The 23,244-nt window shown below is 41.9% G+C and overlaps 1 protein-coding gene across 2 annotated transcripts in view; it reads left to right on the forward strand.

Annotated features, from left to right (window-relative positions):
* The first annotated feature begins 18,933 nt into the window (after positions 1 to 18,933).
* Positions 18,934 to 23,244, forward strand: part of ALDH1L1 (aldehyde dehydrogenase 1 family member L1) — an 88,735-nt gene continuing 84,424 nt past the window's right edge. The window contains exons 1-3 of one of the 2 annotated variants that reach the window (XM_047096253.1): positions 18,934 to 19,063; positions 21,142 to 21,376; positions 22,144 to 22,309. In XM_047096253.1, the coding sequence (XP_046952209.1) occupies positions 18,937 to 19,063; positions 21,142 to 21,376; positions 22,144 to 22,309 (528 nt within the window). In that variant the 5' untranslated portion in view covers positions 18,934 to 18,936. The remainder of the gene's footprint in view (positions 19,064 to 21,141; positions 21,377 to 22,143; positions 22,310 to 23,244) is intronic. The other variant, XM_047096252.1, reaches the window with a different exon arrangement.

Consider the following 23,244-nt stretch of genomic DNA (forward strand, 5'->3'; position numbering starts at 1 on the left):
AATAAATATTGTCAAAATGTCAATACTACCCAAAAGTATCTACACATTCAATGCAATCCCAATCAAAATTGCACCAGCTTTTTCTCAAAACTGGAACAAGCAATCATTAAATTCATATGGAACCACAAAAGGCCCCAAATAGCCAAAGTAATTTTGAAGGAGAAGACCAAAGCAGGAGGCATCACATCCTAGGCTTTAGCCTCTACTACAAAGCTGTCATCATCAAGACAGCATGGTATTGGCACAAAAACAGACACATAGACCAATGGAATAGAATAGAAACCCCAGAACTAGACCCCCAAACGTATGGCCAACTCATCTTTTACAAAGCAGGAAAGCAGATCCAATGGAAAAAAGACAGTCTTTTTAACAAATGGTGCTGGGAGAACTGGACAGCAACATGCAGAAGATTGAAACTAGACCACTTTGTCACACCATTCACAAAAATAAACTCAAAATGGATAAAGGACCTGAATGTGAGACAGGAAACCATCAAAACCTTAGAGGAGAAAGCAGGAAAAGACCTCTCTGACCTCACCCGTAGCCATCTCTTACTTGACACATCCCCAAAGGCAAGGGAATTAAAAGCAAAAATGAACTACTGGGACCCTATGAAGAGAAAACGCTTCTGCACTGCAAAGGAAACAACCAACAAAACTAAAAGCCAACCGAGGAATGGGAAAAGATATTTGCAAATGACATATCGGACAAAGGGCTAGTATCCAAAATCTATAAAGAACTCACCAAACTCCACACCCGAAAAACAAATAACCCAGTGAAGAAATGGGCAGAAAACATGAATAGACACTTTTCTAAAGAAGACATCCAGATGGCAAACAGGCACATGAAAAGATGCTCAACGTCGCTCCTCATCAGGGAAATACAAATCAAAACCACACTCAGATATCACCTCATGCCAGTCAGAGTGGCCAAAATGAACAAATCAGGAGACTATAGATGCTGGAGAGGATGTGGAGAAATGGGAACCCTCTTGCACTGTTGGTGGGAATGCAAATTGGTGCAGCCACTCTGGAAAACAGTGTGGAGGTTCCTCAAAAAATTAAAAATAGACCTACCCTATGACCCAGCAATAGCACTGCTAGGAATTTACCCAAGGGATACAGGAGTACTGATGCATAGGGACACTTGTACCCCAATGTTTATAGCAGCACTCTCCACAATAGCCAAATTATGGAAAGAGCCTAAATGTCCATCAACTGATGAATGGATAAAGAAATTGTGGCTTATATACACAATGGAGTACTACGTGGCAATGAGAAAGAATGAAATATGGCCCTTTGTAGCAACGTGGATGGAACTGGAGAGTGTGATGCTAAGTGAAATAAGCCATACAGAGAAGGACAGATACCATATGGTTTCACTCTTATGTGGATCCTGAGAAACTTAACAGAAACCCATGGGGGCAGGGAAGGAAAAAAAAAAGAAGTTAGAGTGGGAGAGAGCCAAAGCATAAGAGACTCTTAAAAACTGAGAACAAACTGAGGGTTGATGCGAGGTGGGAGGGAGGGGAGGGTGGGTAATGGGTATTGAGGAGGGCACCTTTTGGGATGAGCACTGGGTGTTGTATGGAAACCAATTTGACAATAAATTTCATATATTGAAAAAAAAGTAAAAAAAAAGTCACAAAACAAACAATAAAATAAAATAAAATAAAATAAAATAAAATAAAATAAAATAAAATAAATAAATGTCTGGTAGAATTCCCCAAGGAAGCCATCTGGTCCTGGACTCTTATTTGTTGGGAGATTTTTGGTAACTGACTCAATTTCTTCACTGGTTATGGGTGTGTTCAAATATTCTGTTTCTTCCTGTTTGAGTTTTGGAAGTGTGTGGGTGCTTAGGAATTTGTCCATTTCTTCCAGGTTGTCCAGTTTGTTGGCATATAATTTTTCATAGTATTCCCTGATAATTGCTTGTATTTCTGAGGGGTTGGTTGTCATAATTCCATTTTCCTTCATGACTTTATCTATATGGGTCCTCTCCCTTTTCTTTTTGAGAAGCGTGGCTACAGGTTTATCAATTTTGTTTATTTTTTCAAAAACCCAACTCTTGGTTTCATTGATCTGCTCTACGGTTTTTTTAGATCCTATATTGTTTATTTCTGTTCTGATCTTTATTATTTCTCTTCTTCTGCTGGTTTTTGGGGTGTCTTTGTTGTTTTGCTTCTGTTCCTTTAGGTGTGCTGTTAGATTTTGTATATGGGATTTTTCTTGTTTCTTGAGATAGGCCTGGATTGCAATGTATTTTCCTCTCAGGACTACCTTTGCTGCATCCCAAAGCGTTTGGATTGTTGTATTTTCATTTTTGTTTGTTTCCATACATTTTTTAATATCTTCTCTAATTGCCTGGTTGACCCACTCATTCTTTAGTAGGGTGTTCTTTAACCTCCATGGTTTTGGAGGTTTTCGAGACTTTCCTGTGGTTGATTTCAAGCTTCATAGCATTGTGGTCTGAAAGTATGCATGGTATGATTTCAATTCTTGTATACTTACGAAGGGCTGTTTGGTGACCCAGTATGTGATCTATCTCAGAGAATGTTCCATGTGCACTTGAGAAGAAAGTATATTCTGTTGCTTTGGGATGCAGAGTTCTAAATATATCTGTCAAGTCCATCTGATCCAATGTATCATTCAGGGCCCTTGTTTCTTTATTGACCATGTGTCTAGATGATCTATCCATTTCTGTAAGTGGAGTGTTAAAGTCCCCTGCAATTACCACATTCTTATCAATAAGGTTGCTTATGTTTATGAGTAATTGTTTTATATATTTGGGGGCTCCGGTATTCGGCGCATAGACATTTATATTTGTTAGCTCTTCCTGATGGATAGACCCCGTGATTATTATATAGTACCCTTCTTCATCTCTTGTTACAGCCTTTAATTTAAAGTGTAATTTGTCTGATATAAGTATGGCTACTCCAGCTTTCTTTCACCTTTCAGTAGTATGATAAATAGTTCTCCATCCCCTCACTCTCAATCTGAAGGTGTTCTCAGGTCTAAAATGAGTCTCTTGTAGACAGCAAATAGATGGGTCTTGTTTTTTTTACCCATTCTGATACCCTATGTCTTTTGGTTGGTGCATTTAGTCCATTTACATTCAGTGTTATTATAGAAAGATATGGGTTTAGAGTCATTGTGATACCTGTAGGTTTCATGCTTGTAGTTGTGTCTCTCGTACTTTGTGGTCCTTGCAACATTTCACTTACAGAATCCCCCTTAGGATCTTTTGTAGGGCTGCTTTAGTGGTGACGAATTCCTTCAGTTTTTGTTTGTTTGGGGAAACCTTTATCTCTCTTTGTATTCTGAATGACAGACTTGCTGGATAAAGGATTCTTGGCTGCATATTTTTTTTCTGTTCATCACGTTGATTATTTCCTGGCTTTCCTTTCTGGCCTGCCACGTTTCAGTAGATTTGTCTGCTACTACACTTATGTGTCTACCTTTGTATGTTAAGGTCCCTTTATCCTATGATATGTCGTGCAGAAGATCAATTCAAGTTACCTTCTGAAGGGAGTTCTCTGTGCCACTGGATTTCAATGCCTGTTTCCTTCCCCAAATCAGGGAAGTTCTCAGCTGTGATTTGTTAAAGTACACCTTCTGCCCCTTTCTCTCTCTCTTCTTCTTCTGGATTCCTATGACATGGATATTGTTCTGTTTAATTGCATCACTTAGTTCTCTAATTCTCCCCTCATACTCCTGGATCGTTTTATCTCTCTTTGACTCAGCTTCCTCTTTTTCCATAATTTTATCTTCGAATTCACCTATTCTCTCCTTTGCCTCTTAAATCCGTGCTATGGCCACCTCCGTTTTATTTTGCACCTCATTTATAGCATTTTTTAAAATTCATCATGATTATTTCTTAGTCCCTTGATCTCTGTAGCAATAGATTCTCTGCTGTCCTGTATGCTTTTTTAAAGCCCAGTGATTAAGTTTATGAATATTATTTTAAATTCTTGTTCTGTTATATTGTTTATATTGGTTTTGATCAATTCGTTAGCTGTCACTACCTCCTGGAGTTTCTCTTGAGGAGAATTCTTCCGTTTTGTCATTTTAGCTAGTGTTCTGCCCCTGATGCATTTTTAAAGCTTGTGTGCTCTGCACCTGTGAGCACTGCTATATTAATGGTGGGTCATACACTGTCTAGGGTGTGGCCCTTCAGGAGGTGTTTTTTCAGGGATCGTCACTTACTGTTATTGTGACTTTGGTTATTTTATTACCCTACTCGTATTAATATTTTATACACTCCACCAGGTGTGCTTTGATTTGTTCCTTGGAGTCGCCCTGTAAAGGAAAACAGATAGACAAATAGGAGACAAAAACATGCAAACACACAAATAACAAAAAACAAACAAATAAACAAAAATAAAAACCTCAAGACTTAAAAAAAAGAAAGCCCCCAAACACCGACTATAAGTAATGAAAAGGGTTTAGGCAGTGCTGATGGAAGAACATATACAAAGAAACAAATGCAACTGGAGGGGTGGGGTGGGGAATAAACATTGATTTGGCAGAGAGACCAAAAGGCTGAATTCCGAGAGAGAGAGAGAGAGAGAGAGAGAGCGAGAGAGAGAGAGAGAGAAAGAGAGAGAGAAAGGAAAATAAAGAAGGAGGTGGGGAAAACGAAACAAAGATAAAATTATTCAGGGAAACTATATGGCTTGATTTATTCCAGAGAGAGAGAAAGGAGTATAAAGAAGGAGGTGTAGAACATGTATCAAGACAATGGATTAAATATGCCTGTTCAGACAGACCAGTAACCAGAGTCACCAGCCCAGGGGAGGGAAGAGATAAGGAGGAGAAATGGGGGTGGGGGGGGAGAGTATATCTATATATCCAGAATGGACCTAGACTTAATCCAGGCAATGCTGCACCGCTTGTCAGGTGTAGCTGTTTGCAGGGTCTGTGCCGTTCCAGTAGATATGCAGTTACCCAGTACAAGGGGGTGTGGATTGGCGTTTTCTGGACCCACCTCCACTATGGGCCCTGGGAGTTATCCCTGAGGCCCCACCTTGGTGGTGGTGATGGTGGTGGTGGTGGTGGGCCGGGGGGGGGGGGGGATGGTGATCTCCCGGTCTCTTTTGCACAGAGCCAGACCCAGTGGACTCTGAGTCGTCCTCAATATGCTGCGGGTGCAGACAGCGGTGGTCCTTCTTGCTCCACCAACTCCCCTGACGCTGCTCTTGGCTAGGACTCAAAGTCCCACCCCATGTGCTCTGGTGCTGGGGAAGCACCTCTCAGTGCAGCAGTATGTGGTCCCAGCTGGCTGTGTCTGTGCCGCCACACTACAGGGAGGACTGACTTCTCCTATTGTGAACTGAGAGCTGCTGCCCTCGCCACCAGCCCCCGAGGTGGTGGACGCAGGCAGGCTTTGTCTTTTCCCACAGCACTCCAGGGAAATGGCTGCCTTATCCTCCTGCAGACTGTGCCCTAGCCCCAGCCACTGTACCCAAGGGCGGGGGGGGGGGGGTGGCGGACTCAGGCAGGTTCTGTGGTATCATGCAGCCCTCCAGGGAGGGAACCACTTTCTCCAGCTGTGCACTGAGCCTCTGACCTACCACCTCACCCAGGCCTGGCTCCCCACCTCCCCAGGTGTGTGAACAGGGAGCCGGCCCCAGTCCGGAGAAAGCCCAGCAGTTAGAGATTGCATCCTTCTCAGTCTCAGTCTGAGTGCTTTCTCCTGTCCAGCAATGGTCCTACACTTCCCTAGCCACTCTTTCTCTTCCCTTTGTCTCTCCGCAGAAGGGGGTCCCTCCCCTCCATGCCCACATAGCCTTTTTTTAATCTCCTCCAGTTCGCAGTTACCCACCTATCTTTTTTCCAGCTTTCCAATTTTCTTCCTAGTAAATTCAGTCTCTTTTCCTCCCAGGCTCTGGTGTTCAAAGTCCTTTGGCTTCTACACTTCTTTGTTTGAGAGACGCGGGATGTATGGATCCCCCTACTTCTCTGCCGTGTTTGGTTTCAGGTCTTACATTCAAATTGTTATAATCCATTTTGAGTTGAATTTTGTGTACGGTGGAAGACAATGGTCTAGCCATCATTTTTTTTTGCTTGTGGTAACCCACTTCTGGGTTCTCTATTCTGTCCCATTGATCTGAGTGTCTATTTTTGTGCCAGTACCATACTGTCTTGATGGTTACAGCTTTGTAGTATAGCCTGAAGTCTGGGATTGTCATGCCTCCATCTTCAGTTTTCTTTTTCAAGATTGCTTTGGCTATTTGGGGTCTTTTCTGGTTTCATGAAAATTTTAGGATTGTGTATTCTAGGTCTGTGAAGAATGCTGGTGTTATCGTGTTAGGGATTGCAATTTTTTAATTAATTTTTTTTTGTGGAGTCTTTAGGGCTTTTTATATATAATATTGTGTCAGCTACAGATAGTGAGTTTTAGTTCTTCCATTTCAATTTAGATGGACTTTCTTTTTTTTTTTTTTACCATTTATTCAGTTTTGCTATGAAACTGGAAGTCAACCACAAGAAAAAATTTACATAAGATAGAAGTAACAATCAACACCACAGAGATTCAAAGAATTATAAGAGAATATTATGAAAAACTATATGTGGGGCACCTGGGTGGCTCAGTCAGTGAAACATCTGACTTTGGCTCAGGTCATGATCTCACGGTTTATGAGTTTGAGCCCTGCGTCGGGCTCTGTGCTGACCACTCAGAGCCTGGAGCCTGCTTCAGATTCTGTGTCTCCTGTTGCTGCCCCTCCCCTGCTCATGCTCTGTCTCTCTCTGTCTCTCAATAATAAATAAACATTAAAAATATTTTTTTTAATCTTAAAAAAAAAAAGAAAAACTATATGCCAACAGATTGGACAACCTAGAAAAAATAGGTAAGTTTCTAGACACATAAACTACCAAAACTGAAACAGGAATAAATAGAAAACAACAGACTGATAAACAGCAAAGAAATTAAATCAGTAATAAAAAACTCCCAACAAACTAGAGTCCAGGGCCAGATGGCTTCACAGGTGAACTCTACTAAACATTTAAAGAAAAACTCTACCAAATGTTCTTCTCAAACTATTCCAAAAAATAGCAATGAAGGTAAATTTCCAAACTCCTTCTATGAGGCCAGCATTACCTGAATACCAAAATCAGATAAAGACTCCACTAAAAAAGAGAACTACAGGCCAATATCCCTGGTGAACATAGATGCAAAACTTCTCAACAAAATACTAGCAAATCAAATCCATAAATACATTAAACTGATTCACTACGATCAAGTGGGATTTATTGCTGGGTTGCAAGGGTGGATCAGAATTCACAAATCAATCAACATGATACACGACAGTAATAAAGGAAAGGTAAAAACCGGAAGATCATTTCAATATAGGCAGAAAAAGCATTTGACAGAGTACCACATCCCCCAAAGTAGGGATAGATGCAACATACCTCAACATCATAAAAGCCATATAAAAAAAGCCCACAACTAATATCATCCTCAATGGGGAAAAATGGAGAGCTTTTCCTTTAAGAAGAAAACAATGTCCACTCTCACCATGGTTATTTAACATAGTACTAGAAGTCCTAGTCACAGCAATAAGACATCAAAAGGAGATAAAAGGCATCTGAATTAGCAGGAAAGAAGTCAAATTTTCACTATTTGCAGACAAGATGATACTCCACATAAAAAAAATCCAAACACTCCACCAAAAGTTGCTATAACTAATTCAAAAATTCAGTAAAGTTGCAGGATACAAAATCAACACAGAAATCTGTTGCATTTTTTACATCAATAATGAGGCTGCAGAAAGTGAAATTCAGGAATCAATCCCATTCACAATTACACCAAAAACAATTAAGATATTTAGGAATAAATCTAACCAAAGAGGTAAAAGATCTGTATTTTGAAAACTATAAAACACTGATGGAAGAAATTGAAGATGATATAAAGAAATGGAAAGACATTCCTTGCTCATGGATTAGAAGAAAAAATATTGTTAACAATATCTATACTACCCAGGGACACCTGGGTGGCTCAGTTGGTTGAGCATCTGACTTCGGCTCTGGTCATGATCTCATGCTTTGTGATTTTGAGCCCCACGTCGGGCTCTGTGCTAACAGCTCAGGGCCTGGAGCCTGCTTTGGATTCTGTGTCTCCCTCTCTCTCTGCTCCTCCCCTGCTCACACTCTGTCTCTCTCTCAAAAATAAAGATTAAAAAAAATTAAAAAAAAATCTATACTACCCAAAGCAGTCTACACATTTAATGCAACCCTGATCAAAATACCAACGGTATTTTTCATGGAGGTAGAACAAACCATTGTAAAGTTTGTATAGAGCAACAAAAGACCCCAAACAACTAAAAGCAGCCTTGAAGAAGAAGGGAAAGCTGTAGGCATCATAATTCCAGGCTTCAACTTCTATTACAAAGGTATTGTGATGAAGACAGTATGGTACTGGTACAAACATAGGCACAGAGATCCATGGAACAGAATAGAAAACACGAAGAGATACATGCACCATGATATTTATAGCAACATTATCAACAGCAGCCAAATTATGGAAGCAGCCCAAATGTCCATTGACTGATGAATGGATAAAGAAGATGTGGTATATATATATATACACACACACACACACACACACACACACACTGGAATATTACTCAGCCATAAAAGAAAATGAAATCTTATATAAAACAATGCACAGAAATCGGTTGCATTCCTATACACCAACAATGAAGTCACAGAAAGAGAAATCAAGGAATCGATCCCATTTACAGTTGCACCAAAAACCATAAAATAACTAGGAATAAATCTAACCAAAGAGGTGAAAAATCTATACACTGAAAACTCTAAAAAGCTTATGAAAGAAATTGAAGAAGACACCAAAAAAATGGAAGAATATTCCATGCTCCTGGATAGGAAGAACAAATATTGTTAAATGTCAATACTAGCCAAAGCAATCTACATATTCAATGCAGTCCCTATCAAAATAACACCAGCGTTCTTCACAGAGCTAGAGCAAATAATCCCAAAATATGTATGGAACCAGAAAAGACCCCAAATAGCCAAAGCAATCTTGAAAAAGAAAACCAAAGAAGGAGGCATCACAATCCCAGACTTCAGGCTATACTACAAAGTTGTAATCATCAAGACAGTACGGTACTGGCACAAGAACAGACACTCAGATCAATGGAACAGAATAGAGAACCCAGAAATGGACCCACAAACATATGGCCAACTAATCTTTGACAAAGCAGGAAAAAATTTCCAATGGAATAAAGACAGTCTCTTCAGCAAGTGGTGCTGGGAAAACTGGACAGCGACATGCAGAAGAGTGAACCTGGACCACTTTCTCACACCATACACAAAAACTCAAAATGGTTAAAAGACTTCATTGTAAGAAAGGAAGCCATCAAAATCCTCGAGAAAAAAAGCAGGCAAAAACCTCTTTGATCTTGGCCACAGCAACTTCTTACTCAACACGACTCCAGAGACAAGGGAAACAAAAGCAAAAATGAACTACTGGGACCTCATCAAAACAAAAAGCTTCTACACAGCAAAGGAAACAATCAACAAAACTAAAATGCAACCTACAGAATGGGAGAAGATATTTGCAAATGACATATCAGATAAAGGGTTAGTATCCAAAATCTACAGAGAACTTATCAAACTCAACACCCAAAAAACAAATAATCCAGTGGAGAAATGGGCAAAAGACATGAATAGACACTTCTCCAAAGAAGACAACCAGATGGCCAACTGACACATGAAAAACTACTCAACATCACTCATCATCAGGGAAATACAAATCAAAACCACAATGAGATACCACCTCACACCTGTCAGAATGGCTAACATTAACAACTCAGGCCACAACAGATGTTGGCAAGGATGCAGAGAAAGAGGATCTCTTTTGCATTGTTGGTGGCAATGCATGCTGGTGCAGCCACTCTGGAAAACAGTATGAAGGTTCCTCAAAAAATTAAAAATAGAACGACCCTACGACCCAGCAATTGCACTACTAGGCGTTTATCCACGGGATACAGGTGTGCTGTTTTGAAGGGACACATGCACCCTCATGTTTATAGCAGCACTATCAACAATAGCCAAAGTATGGAAAGAGCCCAAATGTCCATCGATGAATGAATGGATAAAGAAGATTTGGCGTATATATACACAATGGAGTATTATTCAGCAATCAAAAAGAATGAAATCTTGCCATTTGCAACTACATGGATGGACCTGGGGGGTATTACGCTAAGTGAAATTATTCTGTCAGAGAAAGACAAATATCATATGACTTCACTCATATGAGCACTTTAAGAGACAAAACAGATGAACATAAGGGAAGGGAAACAAAAATAGTACAAAAACAGGGGGACAAAACAGAAGAGACTCATAAATGTGGAGAAGAAACTGCAGGTTACTGGAGGGGTGGTGGGAGGGATGATGGGCTAAATGGGTAAGGGGCACTAAGGAATCTACTCTGGAAATCATTGTTTCACTATATGCTAACTAGTTTGGACGTAAATTTTAAAAAATAAAAAATTGAATTAAATTAGATATCCATAAAAAAAGAGAGAGAGAGAATGAAATCTTGCCATTTGCAATGACCTGCTTAGAGGTAGAGGGTATTATGCTAAGCGAAATAAGCCAGTATTGTGGTCCAGGTTCATTCTTCTGCATGTCGCTGTCCAGTTTTCCCAGCACCACTTGCTGAAGAGCCTGTCTTTATTCCATTGGACATTTTTTCCTGCTTTGTCAAAGATTAGTTGGCCATACGTTTGTGGGTCCATTTCTGGGTTCTCTATTCTGTTCCATTGATCTGAGTGTCTGTTCTTGTGCCAGTACCGTACTGTCTTGATGATTACAACTTTGTAGTATAGCCTGAAGTCTGGGATTGTGATGCCTCCTTCTTTGGTTTTCTTTTTCAAGATTGCTTTGGCTATTTGGGGTCTTTTCTGGTTCCATACATATTTTGGGATTATTTGCTCTAGCTCTGTGAAGAACGCTGGTGTTATTTTGATAGGGACTGCATTGAATATGTAGATTGCTTTGGCTAGTATTGACATTTAACAATATTTGTTCTTCCTATCCAGGAGCATGGAATATTCTTCCATTTTTTTGGTGTCTTCTTCAATTTCTTTCATAAGCTTTTTAGAGTTTTCAGTGTATAGATTTTTCACCTCTTTGGTTAGATTTATTCCTAGTTATTTTATGGTTTTTGGTGCAACTGTAAATGGGATCGATTCCTTGATTTCTCTTTCTGTGACTTCATTGTTGGTATATAGGAATGCAACTGATTTTTGTGCATTGATTTTATATCCTGCAACTTTGCTGAATTCATGAATCAATTCTAGCAGTTTTTTGGTGGAATCTTTTTGGTTTGCCATATAGAGTATTATGTCATTTGTGAAGAGTGAAAATTTGACCTCCTCCTGGCCGATTTGGATGCCTTTTATTCCTTTGTGTTGTGTGATTGCAGAGGCTAAGACGACCAATACTATCTTGAATAACAGTGGTGAGAGTGGACATCCCTGTCTTGTTCTTGACCTTAGGGGGAAAGTTGTCAGTGTTTCCCTGTTGAGGATGATATTAGTGTTGGGTCGTTCATATATGGCTTTTATGATCTCGAGGTATGCTCCTTCTATCCATACTTTCTTGAGCGTTTTTATCAAGAAAGGATGCTGTATTTTGTCAAATGCTTTCCCAGCATCTATTGAGAGGATCATATGGTTCTTGTCCTCTCTTTTATTGATGTGATGAATCATGTTAATTGTTTGGCAGGTATTCAACCAGCCCTGCGTCCAAGATATAAATCCCACTTGATCGTGGTGAACAATTTTTTTAATGTAATAATTTGGAGCTGTTTGGCTAATATCTTGTTGAGGATTTTTGCATCTATGTTCATCAGGGAACTTGGTCTATAGTTTTCCTTTTTAGTGGGGTCTCTGTCTGGTTTTGGAATCAAGGTAATGCTGGCTTCATAGAATGAGTTTGGAAGTTTTCCTTCCATTTCTATTTTTTGGAGAAGCTTCAAGAGAATAGGTGTTAACTCTTCCTTAAATGTTTGGTAGAATTCCCCTGGAAAGCCATCTGGCCCTGGACTCTTGTTTTTTGGCAGATTTTTGATTACTAATTCGATTTCCTTACTTGTTATGGGTCTGTTCTAATTTTCTATTTTTCTGTTTCAGTTTTTGTAGTGTATATGTTTCTAGGAATTTGTCCATTTCTTCCATATTGCCCATTTTATTGGCATATAATTGGTCATAATATTCTTTTATTATTGTCTTTATTTCTGCCGTGTTGGTTGTGATCTCTCCTCTTTCATTCTTTATTTATCTGGGTCCTTTCCTTTTTCTTTTTGATCAGACTGGCTAGTGGTTTATCAATTTTGTTAATTCTTTCAAAGAAGCAACTTCTGGTTTCATTGATCTGTTCTACTGTTTTTTTGGTTTCAATAGCATTAATTTCTGCTCTAATGTTTATTATTTCCTGTCTTCTGCTGGTTTGGGGTTTTATTTGCTGTTCTTTTTCCACTTCCTTAAGGTGTAAGGTTAGGTTGTGTATCTGAGATCTTTCTTCCTTCTTTAGAAAGGCCTGGATTGCTATACACTTTCCTCTTATGACTGCCTTTGCTGCATCCCAGAGGTTTTGGGTTGTGGTGTTATCATTTTAATTGACTTCCATATACTTTTTAATTTCCTCTTTAACTCTTTGGTTAGCCCATTCATTCTTTAGTAGGATGTTCTTCAGTCTCCAAGTATTTGTTACCTTTCCCAATTTTTTCTTGTGGTTGATTTCGAGTTTTGTAGCATTGTGGTCTGAAAATATGCACGGTATGATCTCTATCTTTTTGTACTTAATTAGGGCTGATTTGTGTCCCAGTATATGGTCTATTCTGGAGAATGTTCCATGTGCACTGGAGAAGAATGTATATTCTGCTGCTTTAGGATGAAATGTTCTGAATATACCTGTTAAGTCCATCTGGTCCAGTGTGTCATTCACAGCCATTGTTTCCTTGTTGATTTTTTGATTTGATGATCTATTGCGGTGAATGGGGTGTTGAAGCCTCTTACTATTATGGTATTACTATCGGTGACTTTCTTTATGTTTGTGATTAATTGATGTATATATTTGGATGTTCTCACATTTGGTGCATAAATGTTTACAATTGTTAGGTTTTCTTGATGGATGGACTCCTTGATTATGATATAATGCCCTTCTGCATCTCTTGATACAGTCTATTTTAAAGTCTAGATTGTCTGATATAAGTATGGCTACTCTGGCTTTCTTTTGTTGACCATTAGCGTGATAGATGGTTCTCCATCCCCTTATTTTCAATATGAAGGTGTCTTTAGGTCTAAAGTGGGTCTCTTGTAAACAGCATATAGATGGATCTTGTTTTCTTATCCATTCTGTTACTCTCTGTCTTTTCATTGGAGCATTGAGTCCATTGACATTTAGAGTGAGTACTGAAAGGTATGAATTTATTGCCATTATGATGCTTGTAGAGTTGGAGTTTCTGGTGGTGTTCTCTGGTCCTTTTTAATCTTTGTTGCTCTTGAGATATATATATATCTTTTCTCCCCTCAGAGAGTCCCCCTTAAAATTTCTTGCAGGGCTGGTTTAGTGGTCACAAACTCCTTTAATTTTTGTTTGTCTGGGAAACTTTTTATCTCTCCTTCTATTTTGAATGACAGCCTTGCTGGATAAAGAATTCTTGGCTGCATATTTTTCTGATTCAGCACACTGAATATATCCCGCCACTCCTTTCTGGCCTGCCAAGTTTCTGTGGATAGGTCTGCTGCAAACCTGATCTGCCTCCCCTTGTAGGTTAGGGACTTTTTTTTCCCTTGCTGCTTTCATGATTCTTTCCTTACCTGAGTATTTTGTGAATTTGACTATGATATGCCTTGTTGATGGTCAGGTTTTGTTGAATCTAATGGGGGTCCTCTGTGCTTCCTGGATTTTGATGTCTGTGTCTTTCCCCAGGTTAGGAAAGTTTTCTGCTATGATTTGCTTACATAACCCTTCTACCCCTATTTCTCTCTCTTCCTCTTCTAGGACCCCTATGATTCTGATGTTGTTCCTTTTTAATGAGTCACTGATTTCTCTAATTCTTAAATCATGCTCTTTTGCCTTAGTCTCCCTCTTTTTTTCTGCTTCACTATTCTCTATAAGTTTGTCCTCTTTATCACTGATTCTCTTTTCTGCCTCGTTCATACTTGCCGCCGCTGCATCCATCCATGATTGCAGCTCAGTTATAGCATTTTTAATTTCATTCTGGCTTTTTTTTATGTCTTTTATCCCTGCATAAAGGGATTCTAATCTATTTTCAACTCCAGCTAGTATTCTTATTATCATGATTCTAAATTCTTGTTCAGACATCTTGCTTGTATCTGTGTTGGTTAAATCCCTGGCTGTCGTTTCTTCGTGCTCTTTCTTTTGGGGTGAATTCCTTTGTTTTGTCATTTTGAAGGGAGAAAAGGAATTAATGAGGTAGAAAAATTAAAATTAAAAAATTAAAATTAAAAAATTAACCCCCTCACACACACAAATCGAATAAATGATGCTAGATCCTAGGTGTGTTTTGGTCTGGGTGTTGAAAGTGGTTTGACAGATTAGAGAAAAAAGGGGAGGAAAAAGGAAAAAAAAGGAAATCGTTTGAGAATTTCAAAAAATTAATACACTGAAGTGGACTAAAATGAGATGATGGAAGTAAAATAAAATTTGAAAAAATATACACAGAAGTAAAGAATATAGTAGAAAAAATTAAAGAAATATTTTATTAAAAATTAAAAATAAAAAATGAATTTTTTCTTTTTCTATATTCAAGAGAAAGAAAAGAAACAAAAAAAAGAAAGAAGAAAAAGGAAAATAAAGGAAAAAAGGAAATCATTTGAAAATTTGAAAAAGTGAATACACTGTAGTAGACTAAAACAAAATGATGGAAGTAAAATAGAATTTGAAAAAATTTACATAAAGGCAAAAAATATAGTAAAAAATTAAAGAAAAATATTTTTAATAGAAATTGAAGGTAAAAATGAAGTTTTTCTCTTTCTGCTTTCAAGAAAAAGAAAAGAAACAAAAAAGAGTAAAAGAAAAAGAAAAAAAGCAATTGTTTGAAAATTTGAAAAGATCAATACACTTAAGTAGACTAAAATAAAATGGAAGTAAAATAGAATTTGAAAAAATTTACACAAAAGTAAAAAATATAGTAATGAAAGTTAAAGAAAAATATTTTTAATAAAAATTGAAAATTAAAATGAATTTTTTCTCTTTCTGTATCCAAGAAAAAGAAGTGTAAAAGAGAAAAAAAAGAAAGAAAATTGAATAGATGGACCTGCTAACAGATTGAAATAGGACTGAAATTACTTTCTTTTCCCCTAAAAGTCAGTCTATGTAGTGCTTTATAGTCCATAAACTAAGCCGGCGGTGAGACTTGTGCTCCTGAAGAGTGAAGTTGGCCCAGTTGGGCAGGGCTCAGTGTAACGGCCCCGATTTCCACTAGATGGTGCTGGTAGCCTACTGGGATGGATTGTTGTGGAGCTCGTAGGTGCGTATGTGCATGGGCAGGGATGGTGAAAATGCCTCCACCCAGCTACCCAGTCTGTTCTCCCAGATCAGCAATCACGCACCTGCCCTCTGTCTTCAGTTTTCATCCACTCCCTGCTTTTTCACTCTTTGTGACCAGGCCCCAGGCACTACCTCTCTCCTGAGTTTTGTCTCAGATGCAGCTGCTTTCCCCAGCCCCTTACTTCCAAAAGACTGCGGCTTTGACCTGTCCTGCCCCTCTGCAGAAGGGTCTCACCAATCAATGGCCAAATGCTGGTTGCACCCAGGAACACCTGCTGGACCCTTCTGCTGCTGGTGCCCCGACACTGCGGCCAGGTGCCAGCCCACCCCAGAAAAAGTTCATGAGATAGTGTAGCAGCAGCATTTCAGGGATTATGGAAGATCACAACACACATCTGGCACTAGGCTTCACCCTTAATGACCTTGTTCCAGCACCAGCGAATGTGGCCATTTTCTGGGGTCTGCTGGGACCAGGTGGCTTCAACAGTCTCTACCAAATGTCTTTCCAGCAGTGGAACTGCTTTTCCCCGTGTGGCCCAAGATCCTCCCTGACCCCACTCTGTTCCTGGGGATTTGCCCTTCCCTCCAGAGCACTGCCAGATATCGAGCTGCGGAGTTGCAGACTTTGCACTCCCCTTGTTTACAGTCTTAATGGAATTTAAACCCTCTCCTTTCTCCTTTCTCCCTTTTTAGTTTAGTCCCTGCAGCTGTTTCCAATTTTCCACTTTATCTCCAGCTGCTTTTGGGGAGGGGTGCTTTTCCCGTATTCTCTCCCCACTCCCCAGTCTCCATCCTCTCTCCGCTAGCAAAAGCACCTCCCTTCCTGCACCTCTTGCTCCCCAAGTCCACTTCTCTGTGCCACGTACCTGCTGAATTCTGTGGTTCAGGTTGTGCAGATTATTGTGTTAATCCTCCAGTCAGTTTTCTAAGTGTGTAGGATGGTTTAGTGTTGGTCTGGCTGTATTTCATGGACGCGAGACACACAAAAAACTTCCATGCTGTCTGCCATCTTGGCTCCTCCTCCATCCATAATTTCTTTATCCATTCATCAGTTGATGGACATTTAGGCTCTTTCCATAATTTGGCTATTGTTGAAAGTGCTGCTATAAACAACATGCTTAAACCTAGAAAACATTATGCTAAGTGGAATAAGCCAGGTACATGATTTCACTTACATGTGATGCCATGTATGGGCAAATTTACAGAGACAGAAAGTAGATTGGAGGCCAACAGGGGCTACTGGTGGCTAATGGAAAGTTACTGCTTAATGAACATAGAGTTTCTGTTTGGGGTGATGAAATAGTTGTGATACTTACACAATACTGTGAATGTAAAAGAGTTCTGAACTGCACATTTAGAAATTATTAAAATGGCAAATTCTCTATTACATATTTTTTACCATTATTACAAAACTTTTTAAGGTATAATAAACACAAAGATAGACAAACTGACAATGGAACAGAATACAAGCCCAGAGATAGATTTACTCATATATGGTACTGGAAAAATATCTCTGGACTTCCACTTCCTGCTATACACAAAAAATTCTGGAAGAATTGCATGCAATGAAATATAAAACGTAAAACAATAATTTTTTTTCTAATACCTCTCTTTTTAAAATTAACACTTTATTTTTTAGAGCAGTTTAAAGTTTGCAGCAAAATTAAAGGGAAGGTACAGAGATTTCTTACATTTCCACTGCCTTCTGCCACACATAGCACCCCCCCATCCCAACATCCCCCACCAGAGTGATACATTTGTTACAGTTGATGAACCTACGCTCACACAGTGTCACCCAGAGTCCATAGTGTACATTGGGGTTTACTCTTGGTGTTGCATGTTATATGGGTTTGGACAAAAGCATAATATACGTACTCATCATTATGGGATCACACGGTGTTTCTGCTTCCCTGAACATCCTGTGCTCCACCAGTTCATCCCTTTCCTCTTCTCCAACTCCTGGTAGCCACTGATTTTTATTGTGTCCAATAAAAATTGGGGTTTTGCCTTTTCCAGAATATCATAAAGTTAGAGTCCTACATTATGTGGCCTTTTAAGAGTGACTTTTTTTCATTTGATAATATGCATCTAAGATTCCTCCATGTCTTTTCATGGCTTGATAGCTCGTTTCTTTTCAGTCCTATTGTCTGAATGTCCCACAGTTTATCAATCCATTCACCTACAGGAAGACACTTTGGTTGCTTCCAAGTTTTGGAAATCATGAGTAAAGTTGCTATACATATCCATGTGCAGGTTTTTGTGTGTATGTAAGTTTACAACTCCTTTTGTAAAGACCAAAGAGTGTGGTTGCTAGATCATATGGTAATGGTATGTTTAGTTTTGTGAGAAACTGCCAAAATGCCTTCCAAAGTGACTGTGTCATTTTGCATTCCATCAGCAATGTGCGAGAGTGCATCCATTGTTTACTTCACAAATCGTTCCTTTGATGTTGTATCTAAAACTCACTGTATAACCAAGGTGATGAAATTTTCTTCTGTGTTACCTTCTAGGAGTCAGAATTTTGCATTTCACATTTAGGTCTGTGATGTATTTTGAGTTAATATTTAAAAAGGGCGTAAGGTCTGTGCCTGGATTCACATTTTTGCATGTGGATGTCCAGTTGTGCCAGCAACATTTGTTGAAAAGCTCTCTTTCCTCCATTGAGTAGACTTTGCTCCTTTGTCAAACAATAAAGATTTTAGAAGACAGAGAGCACTTCTTCATGAACTGGCAGTAGGCAACAATTTCTTAAGTAGAATACAAAACCCACTAATCATAAAGGGAAATTTTGATAAAGTGTACTATGTGAAGTTTAAGAACCTGTGTTCAGGGACGCCTGGGTGACTCAGTCAGTTAAGCGCCTGACTTTGGCTCAGGTCATGATCTTGCAGTTTGTGGGTTTAAACCCCATGTTGGGCTCTGTGCTGACAGCTCAGAGCCTGGAGCCTGCTTCAGATTCTGTGTCTCCCTATCTCTGTGCCCCTGCCCTGTTCTCTCTCTCTCTTTCTTTCAAAAATGAATACATATTTAAACAATTAAAAAATATATATCTCAGAGGACTCAACTCTCAGTGTTCCATGCCAACTTGGGAAGTTTCAAGGAGGAATCCCTAATTCTCCAATCTCCATGCAACTCACCTACTGTGGCATCTAAAATCCATCCCTTGCAGAACTTTCTCCTCTGGTCCCTTTCACAGTAGAGACTCCCTGCAGCGTCCTGATACTCAGGGAGCCCCAGAGATAACCCCAAGTGGTTGAGGAGGGCAGGGTGGCCAAGGTGCTGTGCAGCTGCCCACTTGGACTAGGGTTGGCTCTCCGAGGCCAGTGAGCCCTGTCTAATGCTGCAGTCTTATTCCATCCCCAGATCCTTCTGACAGATCCCTGCTGCCATGAAGATCGCCGTGATTGGGCAGAGCCTGTTTGGCCAGGAAGTTTACTGTCACCTGCGGAAGGAGGGACATGAGGTCGTGGGCGTTTTCACTGTCCCAGACAAGGATGGAAAGGCGGATCCCCTGGGTGAGTGGGTGGCCCAAGAGCAGGGAAAGGGGGTGCCCGGGCAGGCAGGTAGCAATGGGTGGTGGGTGGGAGCAGAAGATTGCAGGGTCTTGTGTTGTTTGTGGGCATCCCTGGCTGGAGGCAGCTGTACATACTCCACCTTGAATCCTGCTCAGGCACCAACTGGCTGCTGGGATTTTCTGGAACAAAGTAAAAGTCCCTTCCCCACCTGATCATGGGGTGGGGGTTGTGTCCTGGAGAAGGACCATGGAGAAGCCTGGCCTGCTCCCAGGGCCCTGCTCCCTGACTATTCCAGGCTTCTCTGACCCCAGCATCAGGCTCTGAAAGGGCTGCTAGGTGTGAGACACTGCAGGTCAGTGTTCTCAGATATGAATGTGCACCATATCCCCATCACTGGGAGTGCCTGTTATGCCCAGTCCTGAGCCCTGCCCTGGGAGTTTGTTTAGAGAGATGGGTGGGGTCTGAGAATCTGCATTTCTAACAAGTTCCCAGGTGAGGCTGGGCCTCTGGCTCTTGGAGGAGCACCGTTTGACAATCACTAGCCTCTGGGCTGGGAACCCACAGCACAGCAGGAACCCAGGGGAGGAAGGAGGGGTGCTCAGCTCAAATAAAAAGACCCTCCAGGGACATTCATAAGTCCTTCTTGGGCCAGATGGATGCAGAATATAAAGTGGGGCTTAAAAATGGAAGGCCAGATTGGGAAAGAGGCCTTGTGGGGCTGGCCAGGCACAGGGGTATGGTTCATAGAAATATCTCTCTAGACTGAAAAGCATAGGCTGACCCCTGGAACCAGCTCCAGCATCATCCTGATGCTAGCCAGTGCACACTCTTGGACTTGACCCCAGTGTGATCTGTGATACAACCTGAACTCACCACAAAATGAACCCTGATACCAGCCACTAAGTGACCACTGATACCAGTCTATGAGTCTGGACCCAGATGGATCCTGGGTGGGGCTGCTACTTGACCCTGACCTTGGATGTCTTGCAGAAGTATTCCTTGGTCATAGTGTGGACAGCTTTTGCAAGCACAGTCCAGTCGGCTCACTTTGATCCCACATTCCCTCAACGTCCCCAAATGCAGGGCAGAGGCAGAGGGGGCTACAGAGTGGGTCAGGTCTAGTCGGGGACCAGTTATCAGGATGGATGTTCTAATGGAGAACCCAGGATGGGGATGTGTTCATTACGTGCTGAAGAGGGGCAGGCAAAAGGGAACTCCAAGCTATCAGGGTAGTGAATGCAGCTGGCAGCTGCCACCTCCCAGGCTGGGGAAGTAGAAGGAAGCTGTGGTTTCTAAATCTCGGAAGCTTGGGGCTGGAATTCAGACCCATGAGGACTGCATGGTGCTCCTAGGTGTTGGTAACTGGGCAGGTTCAGGTGGGGGTGCTTGCAAGCTGAGACCCAGACTTTGGAAGGCAGACATGGTGGGAGGAAAGTTTACGTTTGGGTAATTCTGCAGATGTTGGGAAAATGGCAAATTAATCCAGCTGCTCCTCTGGGAAAGCACTGCTGCAGCTGGGGTTAAGAAGTGAGGTGGCATGGTTGGGTGGGGCTCTCAGGACAGGAACGTGACAGAAAGGAGCAAACCCCACCTCCCTCACTTTCCCCTTCCCCTCAACCTTTTAGTGTCCCTCCATTACCCCTTATTGGCAGTGCTTGACAGGGAGTATTTGACGAAGCAGGAATGCAGTTTGTAGGGTCCCAGCTGCCATCCCAGAAAGTTGAAGGGTGGAGGACAGAAGCTTGGGGACAGCATGGTGAGGCTTTGGGAGGGGTGAGGAGAAGAGCTTAGCTTTCAGGGGTCAGACAGGAACCTGGGAGAGCAGGGAGCTCAGATGCCTTGGTGGTCAGCAGAAGTGAGTCCAGGCAGAGCAGCCATTGCAACCTTGCCCTTGGCCAGTGGTGTCCCCTTGGTTGTGTTCCCTCTGTGCTGCCCAGTGGAGTCCCGTTGGGCAATGGGGAAGGGCAGGAGGGACAGGCTGGGAAAGAAGATGTAGGAGTCACTTTGCTGGGAAGGCAGTGGTGGCTGTGGGTGGATGGGTGCGGGGAGGGGCCGGTTTCTCACCTGCTGTTCCACAGGCCTGGAGGCCGAGAAGGATGGAGTGCCAGTGTTCAAGTTCCCCCGCTGGCGAGTGAAAGGACAGGCTCTGCCCGATGTGGTGGCAAAATACCAGGCTTTGGGTGCCGAGCTCAACGTCCTGCCCTTCTGCAGCCAGTTCATCCCCATGGAGGTCATCAATGCCCCCTGCCACGGCTCCATCATCTACCACCCAAGTCTGCTCCCCCGGCACCGAGGGGCCTCGGCCATCAACTGGTGAGACAGGGCAAAAACACCCCCATCTGCCAAGAAGTCATCCTCCCCTAGCCCACAACTTTGCTCTGGGGCCACAGAACAGGCATCATGCAGGGGCCCCTCCTGTGCTGCCAGATGGCATCCACATGGCTGACTGGTGAGATGTTCTCAGTAGTGCCAAGAGTGCCAGAGAGAATCAGGTACAGACCTTGCTAAATGCTCTGGGTTCCTACAGTCAACTGTGAAGTACACACATCAGTGGTCCCACCCTGGCAGGCAGAGTCACTGGAACAGAATGGGTTAAGGGACTCGCCCAAGGGTACCAACCCAGGCAGTGTGGCCAGAGGCCTGCTTGAAACCACACCCACTGCCAGTACACAGCAGCATCCTACTTAGAAAGGGATAGAGATGGAGTAAAAGGTCATCTGAACAAGATGGTTTGACATGGTAAGTGCTAAGGGGACAAATGGAACCATGTGACTGATGGTGCAGTTTAGCTGGGTGATCAGCAAGGGGAGGCATCTGAGCTGGGAAGAGTGGGGGTTTGTAGCCAGACTGAGATTCAGGCTCACCGACCTCAGGGTCAGGCTCCCTGACCTCCTTGGTTATGTCTCTTCACTTCTTAGACCTTAGTTTCCTTATCCGTAAAAGGGGCATATAATGCCTGTGATACCTGTTGGGGTATTATGTCACATCAAGCATATAGGGCTTTTACCACAACACCTAGCAGGTGCTAGGTGCTCCCGGATTGCCCCCTAGACTCAGGCTTTAAAACTTGTGCTCCCTAGGACCCTTATTCATGGAGACAAGAAAGGGGGTTTTACCATCTTCTGGGCAGATGACGGTCTGGACACTGGGGACCTTCTTCTCCAGAAGGAGTGTGAGATCCTCCCGGATGACACCGTGAGCACTCTATACAACCGCTTCCTCTTTCCTGAAGGCATCAAAGGGATGGTAAGGGCTGGGAAGCGGCCATGCCATATGTGGGCCTCCCCTTACTGGTATCCAGGCCCAGCCTGCCCCCCAGGCTCTTTCCCCAGTTCCAGGATTCTAGAGGGAGAGAGCTCTCAAAGAGGCAGGATTAGGACATACAATGTATTGTTGTTAGCCAAGACTCTTGCTTACAACTGACCGAACCCAATTCGGAAAGCTTATCCACAAAGGGAACATTTTTGGCTCATTTAATATAGAAGACAAAAGACAAGGATGGTGCCAAGCATGGCTGAGTCCAGAGGTAGAAGCCATGTCTTAGGATTCTGTATCTTTGCCTTCCTTCTGATTCTACTTTTCTCTCTTTGATGAGCTTCATCTTCAGGTGGGCTGCCCTCAAATGAGAGGAAAAGTAGTCACTGATGGCTCGAGGCTTTTGCCTCTGGATTCCAAAGGAAGAAAAACCCTCTTTCTCACAAAATTCCTGAATGAAAAATCAGAGAAGCCCAACTGTAGTCATATAGGTTAAGTTGTCTGCAGGAGACAGGGTTCTGTTACCAGAGCAAGACAGACAAGAAGGACTGATGTCAGACACAATTGTGATTGGTACAGCAGGCAGGCCCCATGGGACCTGACCCCTTAGGGACTGGTGTTCTGTGTGGCTGCTGGTGGTGGAGCCAAAGGAAGCCAGCCAGAGTTGACCAAAAGGCAGAGACACACATGAACTTCTGGTTGGTTCCAGCAGCAGTCAGGAGTCAAAGAGGAGGCTATCTCAGAGAGGAGAACGTTCCCTGTTTGGGAGTAGCAATAAGCAGAGCAATGACGTGAGAGTGCTCACTGCTGCCCAGATGTCAGCCATCTTTTATTTTTTGTGTATGTCAAACAGATGCCTCTTGTATTCCCTCCCATGGAGTCCACCTGCTTACAAAAATAATGAACAAAGTAGACTTGCTGGAGAT

The sequence above is a fragment of the Lynx rufus genome, unplaced genomic scaffold (assembly GCF_022079265.1).
Source record: "Lynx rufus isolate CCGP_SWC_20201006 ecotype Redwood Valley unplaced genomic scaffold, mLynRuf1.p SCAF_4, whole genome shotgun sequence".
Classification (NCBI taxonomy): Eukaryota; Metazoa; Chordata; class Mammalia; order Carnivora; family Felidae; genus Lynx; species Lynx rufus.